Source organism: Scleropages formosus, chromosome 1 (genome assembly GCF_900964775.1).
Source record: "Scleropages formosus chromosome 1, fSclFor1.1, whole genome shotgun sequence".
In the NCBI taxonomy this organism is placed as follows: Eukaryota; Metazoa; Chordata; class Actinopteri; order Osteoglossiformes; family Osteoglossidae; genus Scleropages; species Scleropages formosus.
The window spans coordinates 31,664,970-31,689,978 of record NC_041806.1 but is presented as its reverse complement, the minus strand read 5'-3'; the positions used below and the strand labels follow the sequence as shown (position 1 = coordinate 31,689,978).

The 25,009-nt window shown below is 49.2% G+C and overlaps 1 protein-coding gene across 3 annotated transcripts in view; it reads left to right on the top strand.

Annotated features, from left to right (window-relative positions):
* The window catches only part of gphnb (gephyrin b), a 78,629-nt gene that overhangs the window by 40,548 nt on the left and 13,072 nt on the right, over positions 1-25,009 (top strand). For 2 of the 3 annotated variants that reach the window (XM_018735249.2, XM_018735251.1), the window contains 7 exons: positions 1,158-1,215; positions 1,354-1,446; positions 2,455-2,549; positions 2,634-2,700; positions 4,616-4,888; positions 9,718-9,852; positions 24,457-24,531. In XM_018735249.2, coding sequence (XP_018590765.1) covers positions 1,158-1,215; positions 1,354-1,446; positions 2,455-2,549; positions 2,634-2,700; positions 4,616-4,888; positions 9,718-9,852; positions 24,457-24,531 — 796 coding nt within the window. The remainder of the gene's footprint in view (positions 1-1,157; positions 1,216-1,353; positions 1,447-2,454; positions 2,550-2,633; positions 2,701-4,615; positions 4,889-9,717; positions 9,853-24,456; positions 24,532-25,009) is intronic. The other variant, XM_018735250.2, reaches the window with a different exon arrangement.

Below are 25,009 nucleotides of genomic sequence, written 5' to 3'. Positions count from 1 at the left end.
CATTAAAAATGACCCCGGTGTATAAACAAAAAAGTAATAGCAAGTTTGAAAAGCCTCATCTAAATTAATAATAATAGTACCAGTTATTACTTTGTATAAAAAAAAGGTACGCATTTTTGTAAGAGATTGTAATTTCCTTGTATATATATTCAGGTTATTTAACTAGTGCTGAAGCAGAACTGCGCATTTTTTCCCAAGTAAATCTGTCACAAGAGGGCGCCAAGGTTCGGGTGTTATTTCACTTATGCTGTCCTGCCATTTCATTTCTACTATAAAGTCATTTTTTTGTGTGGTACATTTTGCCTGGCTTGATGTGAAAAAGGTGGCATGCTGAATTTAAGTGATTAATCTGCCATAGTTCAATTGGAATTGCTGCTGCGTGTCTTACAAAGGCAAGGGGGTGCGGCGGTGCAGCGGATTTGGCTTGTGCCTGCCAGCTCGAGTGGGTCGGGGTTCGAGTCCCGCTTGGGGTGCCTTGCGATGGACTGGCGTCCCGTCCTGGGTGTGTCTCCCTCCCCCTCCAGCCTTTCGCCCTGTGTTGCCGGGTTAGGCTCCGGTTCGCTGTGATCCCGCTTGGGATAAGTGGTTTCAGACTGTGTGTGTCTTACAAAGACAGTTAAAAGCTGCAGCCCGCACTGTGGTTGTGATCACCTTGGAGACAGTTGTGGTGTGATATTACTTTAGAAAAGAGATGTGAACTTGTATTTAGTCGCTGTTTGAATTCTTTTAAAGGAAAGTGCAAAGTGTCCCTGTCCTGTATGTCTTGCTCTTTATGTAGATGCGCGTGTGTATGGGTGTGCGTTCGGGTTAGGGGTTGTGCGGCGGGCTTGGTGGCGCCCTCTCGTGCGGTGGGTCTGGGGTTCGAGTCCTGCCTGGCGTGGGCGGCAGCTCTGTGTGCCTCCCCCTGACGTGCAGCAGAAGGACCCGGCAACCCGCTTCCATTCCTCCCTTGCCTTCTGAACCATGCAGGTAGTCGCTACGGGTCAAGTTTGACCAGGTGTGCGTTTCAGGTTTTTGAAGGCCTTGCTCCCATCAGTACTCCGAAATGACACTAGGAATATTGTGTTTCCCAAGATGCATCAGCTGTAGCCGCAATTTAAAAAAAAAAAAAAAAAAAGAAAAGCTTTCACTGCTGTTGTGTGTTTCTGCTCCTTCAGGCTCGGAGGCACAATCTCTGCCTACAAAATTGTCCCCGATGAAATCGATGAGATCAAGGTAAGGGTGCTGACATCCCATCCACCTATCACGTCTCCTTGAGCAGGATCCATGTGCTATTCTGTGTGTACGGGCAGCAAGCAGCAAGACCGGTGCCTCCTCTCACCCCCACCGCCATCTCCCCTTTCTGTTTCGCAGGAGACGCTGATGGACTGGTGCGATGAGAAGGAGCTAAACCTCATCTTGACCACCGGGGGTACAGGCTTTGCGCCCCGTGATGTCACGCCAGAGGTATAAGGCCTCAGGTCCTCTTGTGTGTGCGTGTGTGTGCGTGTGGCCTGCTCACTTCTACTTTTCAATTGACTATGATCAGAGACACATTCGACATGCGGTGGCGTCTCATGTTCTTAGTCTGATTGTCCTTTGTTTGCCGGTCATTTCGTCACTTATTTTCACCTCCAGCTCTTCGGTGGGAGATCCCGAACAGAGGGCCGCCTCACGAGCAAACGTTCGCCGCCCGTGTTTGTTTCTGCTCGTCGCCGACACGGCTTCCGACTGCTAATTAGCACGTGGCGTAATTAAGGCTCTGAACTCAGGGGAAATAAAGGCGCGAACCCGGACCCGTCTGCGCTGTATCTGATGTTGTCTCAGACACCGGCAGGAGAGCAGATCGCTCATCATGCAATTATCCTAGAAGGGCTTGATACCCTCATGAAGTTCACTCCCATTGTGTGTCCTGCCTTTGTGTTCTGCGTGCGTGTCAGTCTCCAACCTCTGACTCGCATGGATAACTCATTTGTTTTCTGCGCTCAGAAGGAGCCTCCACGTCATTCTTTGCTCTACCGTCACACGCTTGAGGAGGGTTAGATGAAGGAGGGACTGGGGGATTTAATAGTCCCCCTCACTCGCTCGCTGTCGTTAACCGCTTGTCCAAGTCGGGGAAGCGGGGGTCCGGAGCCTATCCCGGAAGCACGGAGTGCAGGGCCGAGCGGGGACCACCCTGGGTGGATTGCCGGTCTACGGTAGAGTAGCCACTCACGCATATTTACTCACACAGTCACACACTACAGGCAGATTAGAGTCTCCAGTTAACTTGAAAGATGTTTGTTTGGACTGTGGCGAGACACTGGAGCGCCTGGAGGAAACTCGTGCGAACGTGGGGAGAACGCGCAGACTCCACGCGGCATAATGTTCCCCGTTCCATTTAGTAGCGGGTGAGCGAAGGCGCTACGGCGTGCGTGCCTTCCGGAAGGTTCCCGGCGCACCCCTCTAAGCGGTCGCCCTTCCCCTTCCCCACAGGCCACGAAGGAGGTGATCGAGCGCGAGGCCCCGGGGATGGCGCTGGCCATGCTGATGGGCTCCCTCAACGTCACGCCCCTGGGCATGCTCTCCAGGTAAGCGCCAGGGCTGAATGGAGGGGTAGAAGGCTCGTTCGTGCCAGCTGCTCAGCGATGTGTCCACCGTGTGTGTTTGCTCAGGCCCGTGTGCGGCATCCGAGGGAAAACGCTCATCATCAACCTGCCCGGCAGCAAGAAGGGCTCCCAGGTGAGAGCGAGCGGGGACGAGGAGTGTGTCTGGGTGGCGTGTCTACGTGAATCCCTGTCTCTGCCACTTCTTTTTCTTTGATTTTTCTCTAGTTGATGCGTTACTGTGTGTCAACAGCTTCTTGTTAACACCTCTGAAATGGAAAGAGCTTTTCCGCATTGTACATTTCCCCAGCGTTGTCCCAACACCGCGAACAATCCGCCCCTGTCCTGTCCTTCCGGCGTGTCCCTCGGCCGTTGTTCCTAAGAGGTCCTGCTCTTCTTGCCGAGGTCGTTGCAATCACCAATTAAGAGATTCACCGCAGGCAGTTGTCCTAAGTCTTGCGTTTACTTTTCATATTTGCAGCGCCGAAGGTTTGAGCACGTTTCTTGGGGCAACTCTTGCGTGGGACAAACTGGACGGAAGAGTCTAAGCAGAGCAACGCAGAAGCATCCCACGTCTCTGGGAGCTGATGCGGAAAAGCTGCAAAGACGTGCTGCTTTATTTCCTGATCGAACTTGTCGACTGAATGCCTCTGGAAGGAATGGTTTCCGGCACGCGTACTCAAACTTTTGACTCATTCTGCGCTCGCGATTATTTTTCATATGGGGTTAATTAGTAGGTGGTCTGACAAGAATGCTGTCACTTCCACCATGAGATCTGCGTTTCCATGCAGCTTTAACAAAGGAGCGTATGAAAGAATGCTTTATAATGATATTCCATGTATCTGTCTCAGCTAGATGACACGTGGATGGTACCGATCAAAACAGAAACATCACGATATGGTCGCTGGGGACGGCGATTAAAACGTGCAAGAACATATCATCTGTTTGCCCTCGATTAGGAAAAGGCCCGTAAATGGGTCTGGACCTGCTGCAGCCCGTGTTGACGGAGATCGACACCTTTAGCTGTGTTTTTCTGCTTTACTCTGAACTCCTCAAACTGAGGCTGAGATTAAAATTCTGAGACTAGAAGGGAAAGGATCCTCAGAATGAGGGCAACAGAATGTTTCTACTACGTGTTCTCTTTGGTCGCGTCTGTGAGTTTGTTGGTTTTTGTGTTTTGATGGGGGGGGGGGAGGGGAGCGCAGGGGATGTCGAGTGGTGGGTGGGCAGAGGAGGAGGAACAATCTGTTTAGAAGGACGGGGAACGCGTGGTGCCATATGGACTGTTGAGATGCCAAGTGAAAGGTTCCTCCTACCGTGACATCCAGGCCTAATAGATTGCCTCCGCTGCCTCCCATTTACCTTCAGTTGCTGCTGGGTTTCTAGCGGTGTGTCTCTGTGGGGTAGAGTCCCTTCAGACAGGCTCATTCTGAGCTTTAGTTGCCCTCCAGAGAAGACAACCGGGGGAAGTCTATAGGGCGGTTGTGGGAGGAAGGATGGGGCTTGGGTTTCAGATCCGATGCTGTTGGCTCCAGTGTCATTGTATGTGAGGACCACCTCAGTCTATGTGACTTCCAGAGGTCGCTCCTAGGAGGATCTTAGGATCCGACCACGTGAGGATGTTGCGGAATCAGGCGGGAAAAATGATGAACGGGTCCCTCGGCAAATCGTGGTTCCTTTCGTGTTCTATAAGCTATGAGCGTCGAGCAGCGTGCGGTTCTAGGGGAGAACCGGCGAACCAGTCGGATATGTCCGCATTCTCTTACCCAGTCTTTTTTAACATAGCGGTTAGAGCTGCTGCCTTTGGATCCAAAGGTTGCAGGTTTGAATCCTATAAAGAAATGGGGAAATAATTGTAAGTCGCTTTGGAGAAAAGCATCAGCTGAATGGATAAATGTAAAAGTAACGTAAAAATGCTAAGCAAACATTCACACATGCATCACAACCCGTCTCAGAGAAAACTCAGAAAATACGCTCCATATACCGCAAGTGTATCATGTACACGCGTGCACGCAAACGCAGTAATTCTCTCTTCTTGCTTCTTCCAACAGGAGTGTTTTCAGTTTATTTTACCAGCACTGCCACATGCCATCGACCTGCTGCGGGATGCTGTGGTTAAGGTGAAGGAGGCTCGCGATGAGCTGGAGGACCTGCCGTCACCGCCGCCACCCCTGTCCCCACCTCCTGCCACCAGCCCGCACAGGCAGACCGAGGACAAGGGTGTGCAGTGTGAGGAAGAAGATGAGGAGAAGAAAGACAGCGGCGTGGCCTCCACTGAGGACAGCTCCTCGTCCCACATTACAGCCGCCGCAATCGCAGCAAAGGTAACAGTCAAAAGTTAGTGGGGGGGGGCAGAGTCAAGCCATGGGGTGGGGCATCATGGTTACACTTCGGTGTTAGACTACGGGTGGGTCTCGGTGGCACACCTCACAGAATTGTACACTCTGAGTAAAGCAATATAGTTTGTAGATACGAGAGGTGAAGAGAGTTACTGCATGGGGGGTGCGGTGGGGCAGCGGTCTTGGCCGGGTCCTGCTCTCTGGTGGGTCTGGGGTTCGAGTCCTGCTTGGGGTCCTTGTGATGGACTGGCGTCCCGTCCAGGGTGTGTCCCCTCCAGCCTTGCGCCCTGCTCTGCCAGGTTAGACTTCGGCTTGCCGCGACCCCGCTCTGGACAAGCGGCGTCAGCCGATGTGTGTATGAGTTACTGTGCCAAAGAGTAATTTAAATGCAACTCTTTTGGGAAGTGAACGAACGAAATGTTCAGAAACAACTGACGTTGAAATTAGCATCGCTTGTACAAAACACCTTTTGTTTTCCATCAAAGACATTTTTTAACCTTACTGAAGACGGCTTAGTATTTAGCGGAGGCCTCGTAACCGCGGATTGACGATCTCGATTTGCGGCTTGAGAAAAGGTCAAAATTCTGCAACCGATAAATACGTGCAAAAGATGAGGTTCTACTTTTAGTTTCGTTTCGGACTCCTGCACTCGTGAGAGTGTGGTAAATTGTTCGCGTTCCCATTCGTCAGACGTTTGTTTCAACGATATGTTTGTCTAAATAGCGTCTGCTGCCTTGTTAACGCCGAACTAACATCTCCATCCCCGTGTTCACCTCACCAGTGAGCTCTTTGCTGACACCTCCTCTCCATCTCATGTGAGTGTGGCTGCATGTTCGTGTGACCATTAAGTGACCGGGAGTGACTGCACACCCTATGCCGCAAAGCTGCCTTTGGCCACGTTACCTTGACCACGCAGTTGTCACGGCGAAAGGTGGCCCGTCCGTCCTCAACCCCTCCCACCCCGGACACCCACTGTTAACGCCACCTGCGGCTGGTAAGATCTCCGGTTCCGACCTGCACCCCTGCATCCTGTCGTCCCCTAAAGCCTGACGTGTTCTCTTTTAATACCGCTGCGTAGTACGCCTTCGCGTGGGTTCGCTTTGGCACGAGTCCCTGGCGGACCCGAGGCATGGCCGTACTCTTGGCCTTCTTCCTCGAGATGAAGCGAACCCGATGCCCACGTGGCAGACGAAGCGGCACCGATAGCGCTGTCTGCCGCAGGACCCTCCCTCTTCCGTACACCCGCTAGGGGTTGCACGACCCCAGATTTTTTTTAAGCCGACAGTTATGCGGTGAAAGTCGAGTCGACGTCGACCAATCGCCGATGACGTCGTGAATAAAAACACAGGAGAAAGGAATGCTTTGCAACAACCGACAATCTGTATTCTCAAACTGAATGCGTATGCTGACAACAGACGTATAAATGTAAAATATTTTCCGTATGCCTCATTTATAGTTTCTTGCCGTCTTTCTTTCGATTGGGTTATTTCGTTTTGTGGTATTCCCGAACAACCTGCATGTAAACGAATTAAACCCGCGCATAATCCATCTGCGGCTTCGTCGAACATGCTGGCTTCACTCAGAATTAATCACTAGGTGCTTTTCTAAAGCGGCAATAGATGGTCCTCTTCTTACAATGTTGTGCCGCGCGCAAAATCTTCGGACACTCATCGAAGAACTCCGCGCGGCACCACGTTATACTATTGTCTGCGATCTCTGAATGTTTTATATTATTTATCATTTGCTCGAATGGCTCCAGAGTGGACATTTTTCCCGAGGAAAAGCCACCAGTTGCGAAGCTCACTTTTACGTCCAGGTTAGGCTACTTGTTAGACGTTTACATTTATTTATTTAGCAGATGCTTTTCTCCAAGGTGACTTCCAATGAACTCCACGTAGTGTTATCAGCCCACACACCTTATTCACCGTGGTGACTTACACTGCTAGATACACTACTTACGATGGGTCACTCATCCATACATCAGTGGAGCACAATCTCTCTGTCAACTAACACACTTTGGGGAACCTGAACAGTATGTCTTTGGACTGTGGGAGGAAACCAGAGCGCCCCAAGGAAACCCGCACAGACACAGGGAGAACATGCAAACTCTACACAGACTGAGCGGGGATCAAACCCACGTCCTCTTGCACCGCCCAGGTGTTGTGAGACTGTAGCGTTACTTGCTGCCATTAGATGGGAAATATTGCACACTTTAGGACATTCATCATATTTGGTATTGTGAGATTTTGATTCCTACACTTTGTATCATTAAACGAAAAGAGAAAATGAATAAACAAGTCCTTGTTTTCTTTTCGCGCGTGTGCTCAGAAACAATAAAAAGCCGTTTTTCTCGTTTAGTTAATTCACTATTTGTTTTTCATTTTTTAAGCAAACGCGAACGAAGGCGTCGTGATTCGCGTTTCGTTTTTCAATTTTGAAACAAAAAACATAAATGCAAACAGACCGATTTGGATCGTTCCTCTGCCGGTGTTAACGGATCCCTTTTCTTTCAGATGAATGTGCATTGCACTTGTACTTTTGCTGCACTTCAGGACAGACTTGCATATTTTGCAAGTGACAGTAGCACAGGCTTCACCTGTAGTGAAGTATTTCCACATACTTGATGAACTGCTGCTGGTTTGCTGCAATGACCCACCAGGCTCCTCACCTGTTGTCTTAAAGCGTCATCGCAGAGCGGTAAAGTCGACAAATCGACTAGTCTGTGCAACCACTAATACCCATTAGAGTAAGTCGTGGGGAAATACATTAATCACACACACACACTGAAACCACTTGTCCCGAGTGGGATCGCGGGAAACCAGAGCTAAACCCGGCAACACGGGGTGCAAGGCCGGAGGAGGAGGGGACGCACCCGGGACGGGACGGCAGTCCATCGCAAGGCACCCCAAGCGGGGGTCGAACCCCAGACCCACCAGAGAGCGGGAACAGGCCAAACCCGCTGTGCCACCGTGCCCCCTCATACAATAATCAAAACATGTTAAATTCCAGACATAACCGCTTGATGTTTTCCCTTTTGCTTTAATTTAAACTGACATTACACAATATACATCTTGAGGCTGACAGTATTTTTCCTGAAGTCTTTCAAGCAAAGCGCTTTATTCAGTGCCATCTCTTGGGACTTGGGGCTTATATGAATCTGTTGGCCAAAGGTCAGTTCCTTAACAACTGCACTGCCCCGGTGCGTGATGCGCAAGGATGAAGTGCTGTTACTAAACCCAACACTTTATGTAAAAACTAGCATGTGTCAGGCTGCTGATATAAGTTGTCAATAAGTTTATAGAAGAAAGCAGAACAAACAACCCTCCCGAAAAATTGTCAGATGGACGTTTTTAATGACAAGTTAGCCAGACCGTGAGAAGAAAAGATGAACGACATCACTTTCTCTTTCTACGCCGTACCGCATTCGTTCATTTAGCTGACTTTTTTTGTACTAAATATATAATATAATACAAATACTAATAAACGGTTGGCAAATATTTTCAGTCTGAACAGCGGGAAGATCCGCAGTACCTGTGTGCACAAGTTGTAACCGTGAGGTGGGTGCGAGGGATGGAGGCACGACAGACAGAACAGTTTGGTGGATCTCAGTTCATCGTTACGGTCACCCGGCCCTTAATTGTTCGCGTAACTTTTTCCGATAACGGCAATGAACTCAGAAGTCCCCGGGTTTACCAGACGAAGCACAACAAACTAAGGGTTATCCCTGGTAAACGGAACACGGTCCGTCCTCGACCGCAGGTTGGATTCCAGCACGAAGCTCAATCTCTGGGTCGCCGCCCATCGCCGGGACCATCTCACCAGGCCAGCTCACGCTTGTCCAACTCGCTGTCCGCCCTATCGGATGCGGTCCATCTGTTGCCTCGACTGCTGCTTTTTGCCAGTGCGGTCATGGCTCTCTCTGTCAGTGCGAGAGGAGAGGAGAGGAGACCTTCAGTGGAAGAGTTCTCAACTCCAACTCCCCTCTTGGGCGGACTCTGCTCCCCTTATGGGAACGAGAGAGTGAACCGTAGGTATTGGGGGGGACAGCTCCCGGTGCTGAAAGGGCCGTGTTGAGTAGTTCTCCCTGGTGCTGTACTCCTCTGTCCTCGCTCCCCGTCACATAAACCATCAAATGGACTGAACTGGTTAAACCATCATGTCCGCGATACAAGCTCCGCATTCCACTGTATTGCCACACCAGCGTCAAATGGAATCAGATGAAGACGTTTGTATGATTTGGGCCAAAGACCTTCCTTGTTCTCGGCAGTGTAGCCCCTTCCCGAAATGGTCTCTTCCACTCAATTTGGCAACTGGAATTATTGATAGGAAGTGAGAAAGGATCATTCCCCATTGAGTCCCCCTTGCCAATTTTGGTGCTCCGTCGTGTCCCATAACACCCGCCTCTTCATCCCATAACGCCTCTTCACCGCGAAGTCTTCCCTGGGCTGTATTAAGTGTGCTTTGTGTATCTATCTCTTTCACCGCCTCCCTTTGTCTCTGTTTCTGTGTCTCTCGTTCACCTACTTACCCTCTCTCTGTCTCTCTTATCCTCGAGCTCAGTCTCACTCATTTCCAGTTCTTTTTTCAGTTGCCAAGGTGCTTTGTCGATATGTGAGGGACACAAGCAGCATTAAGCACCAGATGAAGTCATATGGATAAGAGTTAACTGGGTCACGCTCTGATTCTCTTCCAGTCTTTCTCAGTTACTCGCTTCTCTCTTTCTTTCTCCTTCTCAGTCTTGCTCTATGTCTCAGTTCTTGACAACGTTTTTAACAGTAACCCCCATTGACCCCACCCCTCTTTTCACGGAGCAGATTCCAGACTCCATCATCTCGCGGGGCGTCCAGGTTCTGCCCCGGGACACAGCCTCCCTCAGCACTACCCCCTCCGAGTCACCCCGCGCTCAGGCCACCTCACGACTCTCTACCGCCTCCTGCCCCACACCCAAAGTAAGTGACCCACCCGCCCTGCTGCCACGCCCTTCTCTTCCACTGACACTCCCTGCCCAAAATATTGCGAGTTCTCGATTAAGGACAGCACTCTCTTCGGTCCGCCCAGGCACAGGTAGGGTGCTTTTCCGTCTAGGGTGTTACTTTTTTATTTGTTACCGGGGTTGCGTGGGGTGAAGATGGGAGGGGCAAAATTGCTCTTTCATCTCTCCGTACTCTGTGCAATGACAAAAGACTGCAGTGCTGACTGAAGTGATTGTTAAAGTAATCCCCTGCCTCCTGGAGTAACCCCTACCCTGTCCCTGCACCCACCCCTCACCCAGCATGCACTGCTTTTACATGTCGTTCCATTCTTGACGGCAACAGGCCCTAGACTGTCTGACAGCAGGAGGCACAGTGATCGGTTTAGGGTGTAGATTTCCATACTCATGTGCCCAGCTCAGAATCCCAAATCTCTGGCAGACCCAGGCCTTTGGTTCTACTTTACATCCATGACTAGTTGTCACAGTCAGTGTTATCCACCAGTTCCCCTGTCTTTTTTTCTCGGTTCATATTCTGTGTCGATGGTGTAGGTTGCGAGCAAACGTCTAGATGGGCTTCCATGCCTTTTCCAGATTCGGCCTTGTCTTCATATCGAGGGCGTTGAGGCTGTTTTTGGAAAAGTCAGGACCAGCAACTGCGTTTGTATGGTTAACGCACCATGGTTCTGTTGGGATACTTCCCAGTGGCGGTGGGTAATTAACAAAGTGTATGCTCCACATAACAGGAAGTGGCAGTACAGGGACGGGAAGACAAGAAGTCAGGATGACAGCTGCATGCATAATACAGTGTGGCATGTAGGAGATGGATCGTCACATGGCTCAGCCATCGTACTCAAGTCATCTCTCTTTGCTGCTGTGATGACAGTCCACGAATCGCACAACACTTACTATATGGGGGTCAGGTAGGCCTGGAAATGATAAACACCTTATAGTGTTTCTGACAACAAGATGATGACATCACTGTATCCCAGGGGCAGTCACCAGAGGTGACTGCGAGCAGGAATATCTGCTACTCGGCTCTTAATAGCTTCATTAAAGGAATGATTTAGATAGTAAGTGAGCTCAGCAGGTGTTTCAGTTATAAATCTGGCGCTAATTAGAATGTATTTTTAAATGCGATGGACTGGAGTACTACAGTACTACAGTGAACCACCATGCTTTATATGGCCGCTTTGTTACGTGTCGCAGAGTCAAACCTCAATGATCTGTCTTCACCACCTGAGCCTTGTACTGGTTAAGAAGTCCCTGTGTTGAAGAGAAAGTGCACAGCTCAGGATTGGTGGAAGGTCTTCCTCTGGTTGATGAGATTGTTCTGTCACCTTGTGTTTCATAATTATGCCTTCATCTCATGTGTAGAGAACAGATGGGCACCATGGAAACAAGGGGAATTAGCGCCGGCCTCAGATTCTTCCTCGTGGTCACTCTGATCAAGCTGGATTAATTTCTCTAAATACTGTTTGTACTGCTCTTATTGGAAGTGAACACCATCAGAAATATCCTGCCTGACGGAATAGTCCCTTACTATGAAAGATAAATGGAAGGAGGAGACGAATCTGGTCACTCTTCTCCTGTCTTTTTTAAACAGCAGTACTCATGATCCACTTTATTGTCTCATGTTGAGAGTAAATTTCCTGAAGTGTTCCTCATTGTTTAACGAAAAATGGAATAACTTACTGACAAGCTCTGCTCTGTCTGCCTCGTCTGCCCGACGATCGGGAAACTTTTCAAACACGTCACCGCAAAGCCGAGCTCTTCTGGAATGGCTCAGATTGTTGGCACACAGAGTTCACGCTTAGTTACTGGAGACTCGCGCACATGAATATTAATTCGGTTATGTTCTTAGTTATCTGTTGGGGTGTATAAACAATTTTAGATGCGTGGCTCTTGGACAAGTTGTGACTTTTTCAGAGATGTTCACTGCAGAGAGGTTACTTGACTCATTTAAGGGTCTTTGGCTGTGGTGTTTTTTGTGAGATGTGCACAGAGCAAGGATACACCTTGAGAGTTCAACACTAAGAAAATGCTCTTGCCTGAGGCCACGGTGCGCTTGTTGCCAGGTTGGCAGCTGGAGTCTAGGAAGATAGTCTAGAAGAATGTACAGTTGTCCTAGGAAGCCGTGTTCCATCACATCCTTTGGTCCTACTGTTGGCTGGCAGAAAGAACAGGGAAACCTGTAAACGGTGTTTCTTTTCTTTTTGTCCACTGCCAGTGTGGCCTGAAAGAGGGATACATGCATGCACACACTCACGAGCGTGCACCAACAGCGCCATGGCTCCCTTCCCCTTCGCTGCACATTCGGTGTCGTTATGTAACGTTGAGCCTGGACTAATCAAGCACAGGGAGGAGGGCTTACAGCAATCACAGAGCAGGGGGGATGGGCTGTTCGCACCCGGGCTCCGACACCTCCGCTCATTGCGCCGGGTCCTTATCGTGCATTTCAGTCCTGATCAGCTGGGGATGGAAAGCTGTCCCACGATGCCCTGCCCTGAGAGCATGTCCTGCAACCTAGCGTATTTAATTTCTCATGAAACATGAGCAGATGATGCTTGCTAGATTAAGGTCATTCTTTTGGTTTCTCATCATGCTTCTGGTATTGCTGTTTTTGTGCTTTTTGACTGCATTTCATGTAGGATCTATACATGGTCAGGGTCAATGTGTAACCGCTTATCCCAAGTGGGGTCGCAGAGAGCCGGAGCCTAACCCTAACCTGGCAACACAGGGCGCAAGGCCGGAGGGGGAGGGGACACACCCAGGACAGGACACCAGTCCGTCGCAAGGCACCCCAAGCGGGACTCGAACCCCAGACCCACCAGAGAGCAGGCGCAGGCCAAACTAGGTCTCAGTTGGCTTTGTGGCATGAGCTGCATGGTAAAGGCCCAGGTGTTGTGGGCCACAGAATCCATGACTGTGTGGATAACACATCGAAGGTCAGCACCACGTACGAGGCGGCCTCAGTTCTCCTGTGGGAGCTCTGTGACTTCAGTCCTAGATCATATGGCTGAGTGCAAGCCCACCCCTCCATTTCACTTTCGAAGAGACACTTTTGCGTACGGCAGTCACCCGCGTGCTCACGTGACTGTGTGCGCTTGTATGTGTGTGAAAGTGTAGCTTGTGCAAACACGATGAGTGTGTGACTCAGCTGGTGTGAACAGGAGCCCTTACATCTGGTCCCCTTTGCTGGACCAGTGGGCCTCGCAAGCTTTCCAAGAGGAGCGTGGACTACTCGTTGGGTGACGACATGGATTATTTGGCGTTTTTCTTCCTTCTCCGCCGTTTGGCCGTACGTGAAATACGTAGAACGCTTAACGAGACAGAGGGAGTGAGAGGAAAGAGCAGGAGGTATAAGGCTTGATGAAAAGTAGCATTCACTTCACTTGATGCATTCGCACAAGCGTGACTGAAAGATCCTGTTCAATGGTGTAGTCCTGGTTCCTCATGTACCACTGGTTATAGATTGTCATCCTGTACGTTGAAAGCCGGGGGCGCGGGGGCGCGGTGGGTTTGACCTGTGCCTGCTCTCTGGTGGGTCTGGGGTTCAAGTCCTGCTTGGGGTGCCTTGCGACAAACTGGCATCCCGTCTTGGGTGGATCCCCTTGCCGGGTTGCTGGGTTAGGCTCTGGTTTGCCGTACCCCTGCTCAAGACAAGCGGTTTCAGTCAATGTATGTGTGTATTGAAATATGAGTGTTTTTAACTTTTAAAAATTCTGTGCACATAAAGATGATTAGATGAGAACTGTATTTATCCAAAACGAAATTGCACAAGGCTGCGGTAGCATGCATACAACTAGATAGTGACAGAACAGCAGCATAAGGACAGAGAGGAGGATCACGCTGGAAGGAAGTAAATAATCACATTTAGACAGGTATATAAAATAAATACAAATGGCAGATAGTGAAATCTATGAAAAGTTCATATTTTGGGGTTACGACAGGTTCATCAGACCAGTCTTATATGCAGCGTATAAGACTGGTCTGATGAACCTATTGTATGGTGCGCCAGTGTATTCATATGCACACGACCATACAGAAGTTTACAAGACCTTGTATTATAACAGTTTGTTTTACATGGAAGTGCAGTTTGTGCCTTAAATTTATTTATGAGCTACAGCTACAAGAAGTGCCTTACCGGTAAAAAAAAAAAACTGAAAAAAAAACTGATGAAACACCAGTATCATATTTCAGTCCTCCAGTGTCTTATGTGATCACATATTAGCTTCCACTAAGATATTTCTCTGCTCTATTTACTTTTTTCTCTTGATTTTTTTTATTCTTCTTATAAAACATTCAACTACATATATTATGATGCAGCACAAGCTGTGTTTGACTTGACAGGGTATTACCATGTGTTGCCTGGCTCCCTTTCTACCCGCCGGCTCCCTGCGGCTGCCCACGTCAAGTTCAGAACTCTGGTTATGGCCTTAAAAGAAGGTGAAAGGATCTGCACCTCTGTCTGACCTGGTACTTGAAGAGACCTGCTGTGATGACTTGTGTTGTCATTGCAAGCTAAATACTGAAATAAGATTGTCCTTGTTGTTTTTTCTTTAATTAGATGGCAAATCAGCAAATTTTGATGAGAAACTGGTCATTTTTATGACTCAGGACTGCATTAAAATTTGTACCAGTTAAAATCTGGGTTATTTAGACAGCAATCTCTAAGAATGCAATTTATGAGGAAGGCATTATACATAACTATATATATTGTAACGACCCGTGTTACTGTGTTTAGGTGGGAATATTTGCTTAATGTAAATAGTTGCATTGTGGGTAACTTGTAAATAGTGTGTGCAACCACTGGGGGCACTTCTAGGGGTAATGATGAGGTGATTGTGTTGGGTAGTGTGCTAAGATAGAGCCTGGGGGTTCTAAGGAGGCTGGCTTGAGGAGCAGGTTCTGGAAGAACCGGGGTCCTCGGACCGAGAGCATCGTTTCTCTCTGTGCTAGCGTTCAGATAAACTGCTTGAGATGAATGCTGTCTAAATGGTGGAATATATACTGTATTTAAGAATCATGTTGATATTCATATGGATGCTGGGTTTTACATTATCCCCAGTTAGTAAAAAAAAGGGACTCGCCCATTAACTACGGGAAGGACAGAGCAATTGTCAGGCTCTGTCTCTCTGTCCCTCCTTAGTCCTTGTCCTATGGGACACCTCAGTTGCTCTGTCCCAGAGTGCAGCATCTCCATCTGCCCCTTCAGTGCTGTGGATTGCCATCGTTGGCAGCGTGCATGTCGTGCTGTCTCTTCCTGCACAGTTGGCAGCGTCAGGGGCTGGGGATGGGTAATGTGTTTGCGGACGGGGGAGTCGTGAGGAACAGCCCGTCACAACGGAGCACACAGAACTCGTTCATGTGTGCATGATTGAGCTCTGCAGGGCTATATGCACAAACCATCTCTCCTTTCTGCCTCTCACTCCTCCTGCTCCCTCACTCCCTCCCTCTCTCTCTTACCCTCCCTCTCTCGTGTGTCTGTGTCTGTGTCAGTGTGCATGTGTTGGCGTGTGGGTGCCTGGGAGATCTAGTCCGTCTTTCCAAAGCAAGCTCCAACATGGTAAGTCCTCTCTTTCCCCTTTGCGTGGGTTTGTGTGTGCACCCCTAGTGTGCTGTGTGTGTCTCTCTGTCTCTGTGTGTGTGTGTGTGTCTGGAGTGGGTCGTGGCCACAGTGTGTTATTTGTTGTGTGCTTGGAGAGGGTGCTCCTCCAGAAGGGTGCTGGCAGGACTGGGGTGTATGGGATAAGGCAACGGATGGGACTACATCTCTCCCGCCATGAGGACAAGTTAAGGCTCTGCAAAGGGGGCCAAGTGATGGGGGCGGCCCACACTCACTCCTCCGCTGGTGGCGGATCTCTGCCTGTCGTCTGGCAGATCCATTCAGACCTGTTCCCACTCGGCCATCTAGTCTGGAGCTCACCTGGGCTGCACTTGACTGTTCCGCACCGTGAGATCCCATCTCAGCGACCGCTGCATACAGAACCTCAGAAAACCTGCGTTTTTCTGTACGGCGTCGGTTGTTCTGTATGATGGGAACATCTACCGAAGACAAGGGCTTCGATGAAAACAGCAGCGCGGTGTCCTTATGTCTTGCTGTACGGCTGAAATAGATTCTTTAACAACAGGTAGACGTATGTGTTTTAGGCTGCCGAGCTGACATTTATAGTGGGAGACTTGGTATCATTTCTTTTGGGTGCCTGTAACTTGGTGGTTCAGATTTTTTTCAGCCTTGGAGGGTCTTCTTGGGCCCTGTTTGCTTCAATGGACTAGTCAGAAAGGGCTTGCAGCCCTTCCCTTAGCTCCATGGTCCAGCAATGTTCTGAATGCGGGGGGTGATCGTGAAGGGCAGCGTTTCCAAAGGATCCGTATGCCCGCATTTTGTTTTCTTTCCACAACCGTTGTTGTGTAGGGCAGTACGGCTCAGATGCATGGGAAGGACAGGAAGTGGGTCTGCCAGTTTGCTGCTGATATGGGATGCCTCTGGAAAGCCCACACTTAGCAGCGATACGCTTTCCCCATTCTTCGCTCGGGCAGGGTTCGTGTTCGCCACGGGGAGCAGATTACGAAGAAGAGCAAAGCTCCTTGGCGACGACCGCAACCGGTGCCGAACATCCCCGCGCCGCTAAGGCACCGACTTTCCGCGTCAGCGTTTTTCGTGCTGGTAACGCGCGTGAGACTCGCAACGGGAAGAGGACAAAGAAGGCCGCAATGCCCCTTTCTCCTTTTGTTAGCGCTCACGTTTGTCGGGAAGCCTCCTTGCCGTTATCGCTAAGTCCCGGTCACCGAAAAGACCCTGCTGTTATCTGCGATTTACATAACCAGTCGTCGGCCATTAGCGATTTTATGACGGCGATGAAAAACAATCCGTTCAAGCGTTCTAAGACTGAAGGCCGTCGTGCCGAGCTCTCATTTACTCAACCTGCGTTTCCGGCACTCGCTTGACACGATCCGACCGAGCGAGTACGCGTCCGCAGGGACGACGGCCGTCGTGTCTCCGAAGAGCTCTGCCTCCGGGCCAGAAGTGTGTCAGAACATTAGGAGAACAGGTCAAGCGGGGAGAGCGGTGTGGAGGACTGACAGCGAGTACAGGGTTAAGAGAGTGTCATCACTGGAGGCCAAGCCATTCTTCCAGTGCCAGTGTTCCTCTCAAGGGAACACTGGTACCCTTCAGGATGTGATACGTTCAACACAGATTATATCGCATTGCACAGATATGATTTAACGTTTAATGTTTTTTTTTTTTTTTTTTTTTATCGCAGAGATAATAAGATGTCGACCTCTGCTGCCTCATCTCTATTTTTTTATTGTGGCAGCGGTTTGGCACACCGTGCCCTCGCTTGTATCGAAACGCACGAACGTACCGCGCTCCTTCCCATATCTGATGTAACTCACGAATTGCAGCGACGGCGAACGGAGGAACCAGCAGGCGCCATGCTCTGCGCTGTTTTGAGAAGGTACGCAAAGCCCGTCGTACGAAAGGCGCGTTAACGCACAGGCTTGCGATGGGGTGCGTCGAGCGCCGAAGATGTGCGGATTCATACGGGGCGCTGCGATGTGTTATTTTTAGAGAGGTGCAGTCATGCAGAAGCACTTTCATGCAAGTGCTTCAGGCTAAAACATTCTGAGAATTCTTCCCTGTCCAGGCCACGGTATTCTTTTGTTAAATAAGTGGCTTGTGGGGGAAATGTGTCCTTGTCCTTTTAAAGTGGGTTTCTTATTAAAGAGGTACACCACACCCAGTGCCCTTAAATCCATCTACCCGTCCTTGCATTCTGCTCAGTAATCATGCGTTCAGGCAGAGTTGCAGCAGTTCCAGACACACACACACTCACACACTGAAGGAAGTGCACCTAAACCGCACCTCTTTGGAATGTGGGAGGAAACCAGAGCGACAAAGGGAAACCCAAGCGAACGGCGGGACAGCACGCAAACTCTGCATGTTCGGATGGGTTTCGATGGGATTTTTATTTGTATTGTCCAGATGCAACTTAGTGCGAACTGACAGCGTGACAAAAATACCCTGGTGCGGCGCATTCAACCCTAATGAGAAATTGTTGGATGTGTGACTGTCTAGAGGAGATGCAGATGTACGGCTTCGTCCCGCACATCCTGTGGGAATTTGACAGAGATGCATTGGTGGTGTAAGCAGCAGTAATGGCACGAGAAAGGAATTAAGAATGTAACCTGCCGTACTTGGGAGCGCCGCAGCGGGAAATTGCACTTTTAGTGAGCTTCGGCATGGTGGATGGACTATTAAGTTTACACAGATAAAATCAGAAAAGCTTGCCTTTCTACTCTGATTTATAACATTTAATGTGTGATCATGAGGGGGGCGCGGTGGCGCAGTGGGTTGGACCAGGTCCTGCTCTCCAGTGGGTCTGGGGTTCGAGTCCCGCTTGGGGTGCCTTGCGATGGACTGGCGTCCCATCCAGGGTGTGTCCCCTCCCCCTCCGGCCTTACGCCCTGTGTTGCTGGGTAGGCTCCATGAACCCCGTATGGGACGAGCGGTTCCGAAAAATGTGTGATCATGATGACTATCCTTCTGGTGTGGCAAATGCACTGAAAGGAAAAGTTGCATCACGAGTGACGGAACAGACCAGAACACACTGTTCTTAGCGGCGTTTTTAATAGCCTCCCGTGGGGACCGTCTATAGAAAGATATGAATGAGTGACAGAGGAGATGCCTGCTTGCGGAGGTGCTGTTAAAAGGGGGTATCGCCTTAACGCCGCGGAAAGCATCTTGGGCAAAATGAGTAACTCGTTGTTGGCTGTTGTGCGTCCGAAGTGCCGGAAAAGACGAGGCAATTTTGCACTTACGTGAGTGAAACGGGTGGCCTCGCACACAGCAGTTTGTGAAATCTGCCATTAGGGACACCCTGATTATGTTGATTATGTGATTTTGGCCTGTTTTCGCATTGACTCTTGCAGACACCGAGCACCCGAGGCGCGCCCCGGTCTGTCGGAGAGAGCTGCGTTGAAGCGGAGTTGAGATCGTGGCCGCGGGGCTTTATTGCGATGGGTTCGAACGATGGGCGACCAGCGTGCGTGCCCTGCCGAGATCGGCGTACATTTAATCTACCTTGCACCTAGAGACTGCCATTGCACAAAACTGCATAAAATTAATTACCTGTAGCTTTATCATAAGGGAGTCTTATTTTGAGTCCTACCGGTTTATCAATAATTATGTTCTCATTATTGTACATGTTGCATATTTTCTGCTCTGAGTATATTGTATTTCATCTCACTTATACCTGAGATAGAGCATTTCTAATGGATAAACTTTCAGAAAGGATCTTGAACCTAAACACATCTGGTGTGCGAAGTTGTGCTGGTGTAGTGAGTTTGGCTGGGTCTTGCTCTCTGGTGGCTCTGGGGGTCAAGTCCTGCTTGGGGTGCCTTGTGATGGACTGGCGTCCCATCCTGGGTGTGTCCCCTCCAGCCCTATGCCCCGTGTTACCCGGTTAGGCTCCTCCTCGGGACAAGCAGCTTCTGTGTGCGTGCATGCGTGTTTTTTAAAATCTCATTTCACCTGGTGTATGTAAGTGAGGATTTGAATGAGTTACGTTTTTCCCGTTCATTTAGAAATGGTTAAATAAAGAGCCTATAGATAACTTGCTATGTAGGACACCGTATGAGTATTGAACGTTATGTAGCGCACAAGATTATCACTTATTCATGTTGTGCAGGTGGGATGTCAAGGTGTCGGGTAACTTACTGGCTAACGTGACAGATTTGCTTCCCGTGTAAGGAAGGGCCGGGCTCCGAAACGGGGACGCGCAGCTTGGCGGGGTTCGCGATGTCGCTCCCTCCCGCAGAGAGCGTGCGGAAGCCGCTGGCTCACGTTGCTCTCCTTTCACACGCGCCGGCAAATGCTTCCGCCCACACTGGAACAGCGGCCTCCTCCAGAGCCACTTTTGCTGGAGCTGGGGCTTTGTACGCGCGCAGCTGCAGCGAAGGACTGGCAGGGGGCGCGGGTGGATGCTGCGCTTGCTCCCGGTGTCCGTGTCTGTCTGTGCGTCTCTATGTCTGCGTGCGCGCGCGTGTGCGCCTCGGTCCTGGGGGGGTGAAGGCCGTGCGCCGGCTGGTCGCCGCACTCCCGCTTGTACCCATTTACTCATATGAAGCGTGACGGATCGGGGATGCGAAGGGTTAGGAGTCGCCTCAATTTGTGGCCGGCGCTGCATGGTTGCTATGGCAACGCACCGTTTTCCCCATTGAACTTATGCACCGGCAGGATGACATGCGTGCATCCGGATGGTGGCAAAAGGCAGGGGCAGGTGAGTCTCCCGCAGTACTGCCGCCCCCCAGCTTCAGTAGTGTGTGTGTGTGTGTGTCTGCTCATATGTGTTTGACAGCTGAAGCGTACTAACATTTTCCTTCAGAGGTTCAGCTTGAGATCAGAGAGGGAAAGGCTGCAGTTACATGGTCTCCCCCCTTTCAGACTTAGTTCTAACCCCATTTTTTAATTCAAAACAGATGAGCGCTCTCCAGTTTGTACCCCTCTCACTTTCGACTCTCTCACAAGAGCGCCGGGTACGTGTTCTCCGTGCACAGGCGTGCGTGGAGTGACCCGGCGGACCGAGATCTTCGCTCTCTGTCATTTCCTCGGTGTTCTGCGCAGCTCAGTGAGATGCTGCATTCCAGTAAAATTTGCACATTTATTTTTGTGAGCGTGGATTCGTACCCGAGTATGCACGTATGCTCGTGTGCGTGAGTCAATATGCATCTGTACGTGTTTGGTTACGAATATCTGTATGCACGTGCATATTTGTCTGTTGGCTGCTCAGCACCGATGCAGTTTTTCTGGCATACGTGTAGACTTAAGAGCTCAGTATCTTCCTCGTGTTCAAAGTCATGCCTGTCCACCTACGCACATGCAATCTTTAGACTCCTGTTATGCTTCTATGAGCCCCATCCATGAGCAATAATACCATAGTACCAGGCACCCATATGGGCAGCACAGTGGCGCAGCAAGTAGTGCTGCTGTGTCGCAGCGCCTGGGTGGTGCTAGAGGATGTGGGTTCAATCCCTGCTCAGTCTGTGTGGAGTTTGCATGTTCTCCCTCTGTGTGTGTGTGTGTGAGTTTCCTCTGGGTGCTCTGGTTTCCTCCCACAGTCTAAAGACATGCTGTTCAGCCACAGTGTGTGAGTGACACAGAGTGTGTTCCACTAATGCATGGATGAGTGACCCAGTGTAAGTAGTGAATCTAGCAGTGTAAATCACCTTGGTGAATAAGGTGTGTGGGCTGGTAACACTACGTAGAGTTTGTTGGAAGCCGCTTTGGGGAAAAAAGGGTCTTCTAAATAAATGTACATGTGTAGCACAAGCCATAGTCTTTGAGCTGATGTAGACAGATTTCTAGGGTTGAAGTGCATATAAAACACTCACGGAGGAACAGTGTGACTGTGCTGCGGTGAGAGACAGGAAAGAGATTCGAAGATAATCTCAAGTGATGAGAAGAACTCCACCTTTACATAGCCTGGCTTGTGTAGTCAAAGTGATCTACGCCATGTTCCTCCAGACCACAGGGGGCGCTGTCTCTCTCCTCCCGATCACGGCACTTTTAACCCTCTTCTGTCGTTCAGTTTCTCTCACGGCACCCAGGTCTTCCAGCATGTGTTTTGTCACTCCGTTCACTTGTCCCCCAATATTGCCTCCTCCCCCACATGCGGCTCCCGTGTTGCTTTTCCCTCCCCCACACACACACACACACACACACACACACACACACTCAGCCGTGGTCCTCGCTGCTGCTGGAGGCAGAAACGTTCTAATCCGTCAGTTGCTCGTTTTCTGTCACCACAACAAGGCATTTACTACGACTTGCAGGAAAAAAGGAAGAAGTGTTGTTTTTTTTTTTTTGGCGATTTTCTTTCAGGGTACGCTTAACTCCTTCTAATCCATATCTATTGCCGTTTTCCTTTTATGTTGTGTTAATGGCTGGATCGTCTGTCCAGTTCAGTCCTCGACCTTCACACCATCACCATCTCCACCCTAGTATCATAACCGTGGTGTCTTTCACCAGGCTTCACTTCACAGAAAGTTATTTACCAGTTTTCAGTTACATCGGAGGCAGTAAAGTTACAAGGTGGCTATTACTCAGCGGCTTCTGGGTGACCGCGTTCCGCTCGGACTTCTGGGAAATGTTATTTTCGGCTGCTCAGACAGTAGATTGGTGGGGGCGGGGGGGGGTCCACAGGTATTTCTCGTCATATCGATCAGTTCATTCTCACCTCCCTCATGAGTTTCAGGAGGCAGAGGAGTGAAATAACTCCTTTTCTTTAGATTGGCTAACAGACAGGAATGTTACATCTTTATTATTGTGAAGGTAAATTTGAACGCTGTCCTGTGCTATTAGGATAACTTTCTGTCGATACTAACATATGCCTTGAAGTACTGCAGTCACAACGTTTTATTTACCTTTCCATAACTCTCTTTCTGATTGCGTGCTGTTAGTAGGCTTGTGCTCAGTGTGTGTGTGTGTGTGTGTGTGTGTGTGTGTGTGTGTGTGTGTGTGTGTGTGTGTGTGTGTGTGCGCTTTCTTGTGCCTTTGTGGCAAACTGTTCAGGAACACAATATCTCAATTTGACATCAGCATATTTTCTTGCTCGATATAATTTCCCATAAGGTCATGAGTAGAGTGTAGTTGGGTCTATAGCTTAGACCCTTGTTTCCAAGCAGAACTCATGCGAAGGGAAGGTTCTTTCACATCAACCAATTTAGCTGCCGTCTTCTTAGCTTGACGGCATCTAAAGATGCACTTAATTTCAGTTTGCTCTCAGCATCAAGTTTACTGGTCATTTGATATCCTCACTTGTGTTGTTGACATCGGCGCCAAGTTCCTTTTTCGGCGTAAGGCTAACAAGACCTGCAGCGGGTTGACGGCAACATCTATATACCGTATGTCGTAAATGTGCGTTTTAAATATCCGTGTTGAACTGAGTATCTGTAAATGTTGGGGCAAAGCACTCTGATTACAAAGATGGAGTATCTACAGTTCACGCTTATGAGCTCAGCGTTCCCGCTGAGTTTCGGCAGCTTAACACCTCACCGATGACGTATTATATTCTACTATATTGGACTTAACATCCGGTTCGCAAATGATTTAACGTGAGATTTGTGTTGACACGAGACGAAGTATATCCTGCCGGTTTCACCAGTTCCCAACACTCTAATTTATATTACCCTCGTCATATTGTAATTTCAATGTTATTATTATTAATTTACATTCATTCACATTTATTCTTTTAGCAGACGCTTTTCTCCGAGGCGACGTACATCTCGGAGAACAACGCAAAGAGCGCATCGCATCAGCAGAAGGAGGGATTTACGTAGAAGCGGATAATTGATTCTCGAGTCGAGACAATTTGTCACATGTCGCAGTATAAACCAGTGCACATCACACCAGTGGATAAATATATAAATGGTATTCTGCAGGTCGAAAACATCATACCGCAATTACAGAGCAAAAGATTTAGAAAGAAGCTTATTTGACGGGAAAAAAAACGGGCCGTAAACAAACCCCATGAAATGCAAGTGGTCACATCCCCCGAATTTTACGCCCAGCTAACTGTATTGTGGGAAAATGTCTGGTTTTAGCATATATTAAGTATTCCTGTCAAGTCTTCCTGTGCAGGTTTATAAAAAATAACAGTGAATGTTGATGATCTGGATGGAGTTGAATGTTGGAGCAAATAATTCAGTTGTATCAGAAATAATAATGATCCCTCAGAGGAGGGGGGGGGGGGAACAAAAATGAAGATGTTAAGAAAAAAGTTTTTTTTTTAAAGTGTCATAAAGTCAGAAAGACCATGAATATTCTCAGTATTGAAACATTTTGAAGGTTAACGTTCATGTAATTTTATCTGTTTCTGCCCTGATGTGTCTCGTTGTCTACGGTGAATTTATTTTATTTATTTTTATTTTTATAGAGCGCTCTTCTCACGCAGTGACACTTTGAATCTCTTCATTCTTAAGGAGGATTTAATGTTTTTCGTTGAGAAATAAAAACGTGCAGAATTTCTTCACTCCTACCTGAATTCAGGCGTGTGTCTCGGCGAACTGGACCGAAGGTCTTCACGATTTGCAACTAAATCAACCGTAAAACACTCAGGACCCGGCCGTAAAAGTTGTGAAGGATCTCCGAATCGCCCTCATACCCATGTTTTTGATACCACGTTCAGTCTGTGGTAAGCTCGGTCGGATTCGGGTTTCTCCGCATAGGGCGTTTTTTTACAGGATGGCTGCGACGACCAGAATTCACGGGGCAAAATGCAGACATCCGAAGCTGAAATTTTTACGTTCGTGAAATGTTTCACTTGACGAGTACTTATGTATGCTGAAAGTGGGGCGATAAACTGAAAAAAATTTCTCGAAAAGTGTTGATGAACAGTTTGCCATATTGCGCCCCCCCCCCCCCCCCCCCCCCCCCCCGTATGAATTAATAATTTATAACATGTTTTAAGAAGTGCGTCTGTGCGTGACAGTATGTGAAGAACTCTGTGTGTGTGTGAGTGTGCGTGTACCTGGGTGTACGGTGTGTGAAGGTGAGTGACTATCCTATGGCTTCCTCCAGGCCTCACGGAGAGAGTTCAGGGCTCACCTGGATGAGGTCATCACGCTCAAGTCAAGGTACTCTACCTTGGACCAGGTAAACACCTAACTTTCTTCTAGTCTACCCAGCATGCAGTTCGCACACAACACTACTGAGGGAACAAGGAGAGAAGGGATTCGGATAACCCCCGGAACACTTTGGAGGACCGCAATGGGACGGCCAGGGGACGGGTGTCGGTTTAGCTTGAGCGTGCCGCGCCACTCGTGCACCTCCGGGCCTCCGTTCCCTTAGCGCACCTTACTCGCTGCGAACCCCACGAGCCCAAAACCTTGTACAGTTCGAAGAGGTGAGGCACAGAATACGCAGGATTGTTGGGCGATGGAATTTGCGGCTACCGGCGAGAGAAGGAGTACAGTTGACATTATAATCGCTCGTAAACTAAAGCGAATGGAAGAGATGTCTTCGGAATTTTGAGAAAAGTGCAACGAAATGTCCTGAAATCAAAGGGTCTTGGGAGTTTCTCAGACTTCCGAGAGTTTTAGTTTGAGGATGTGACCTGGAGAATGTCTCTTCG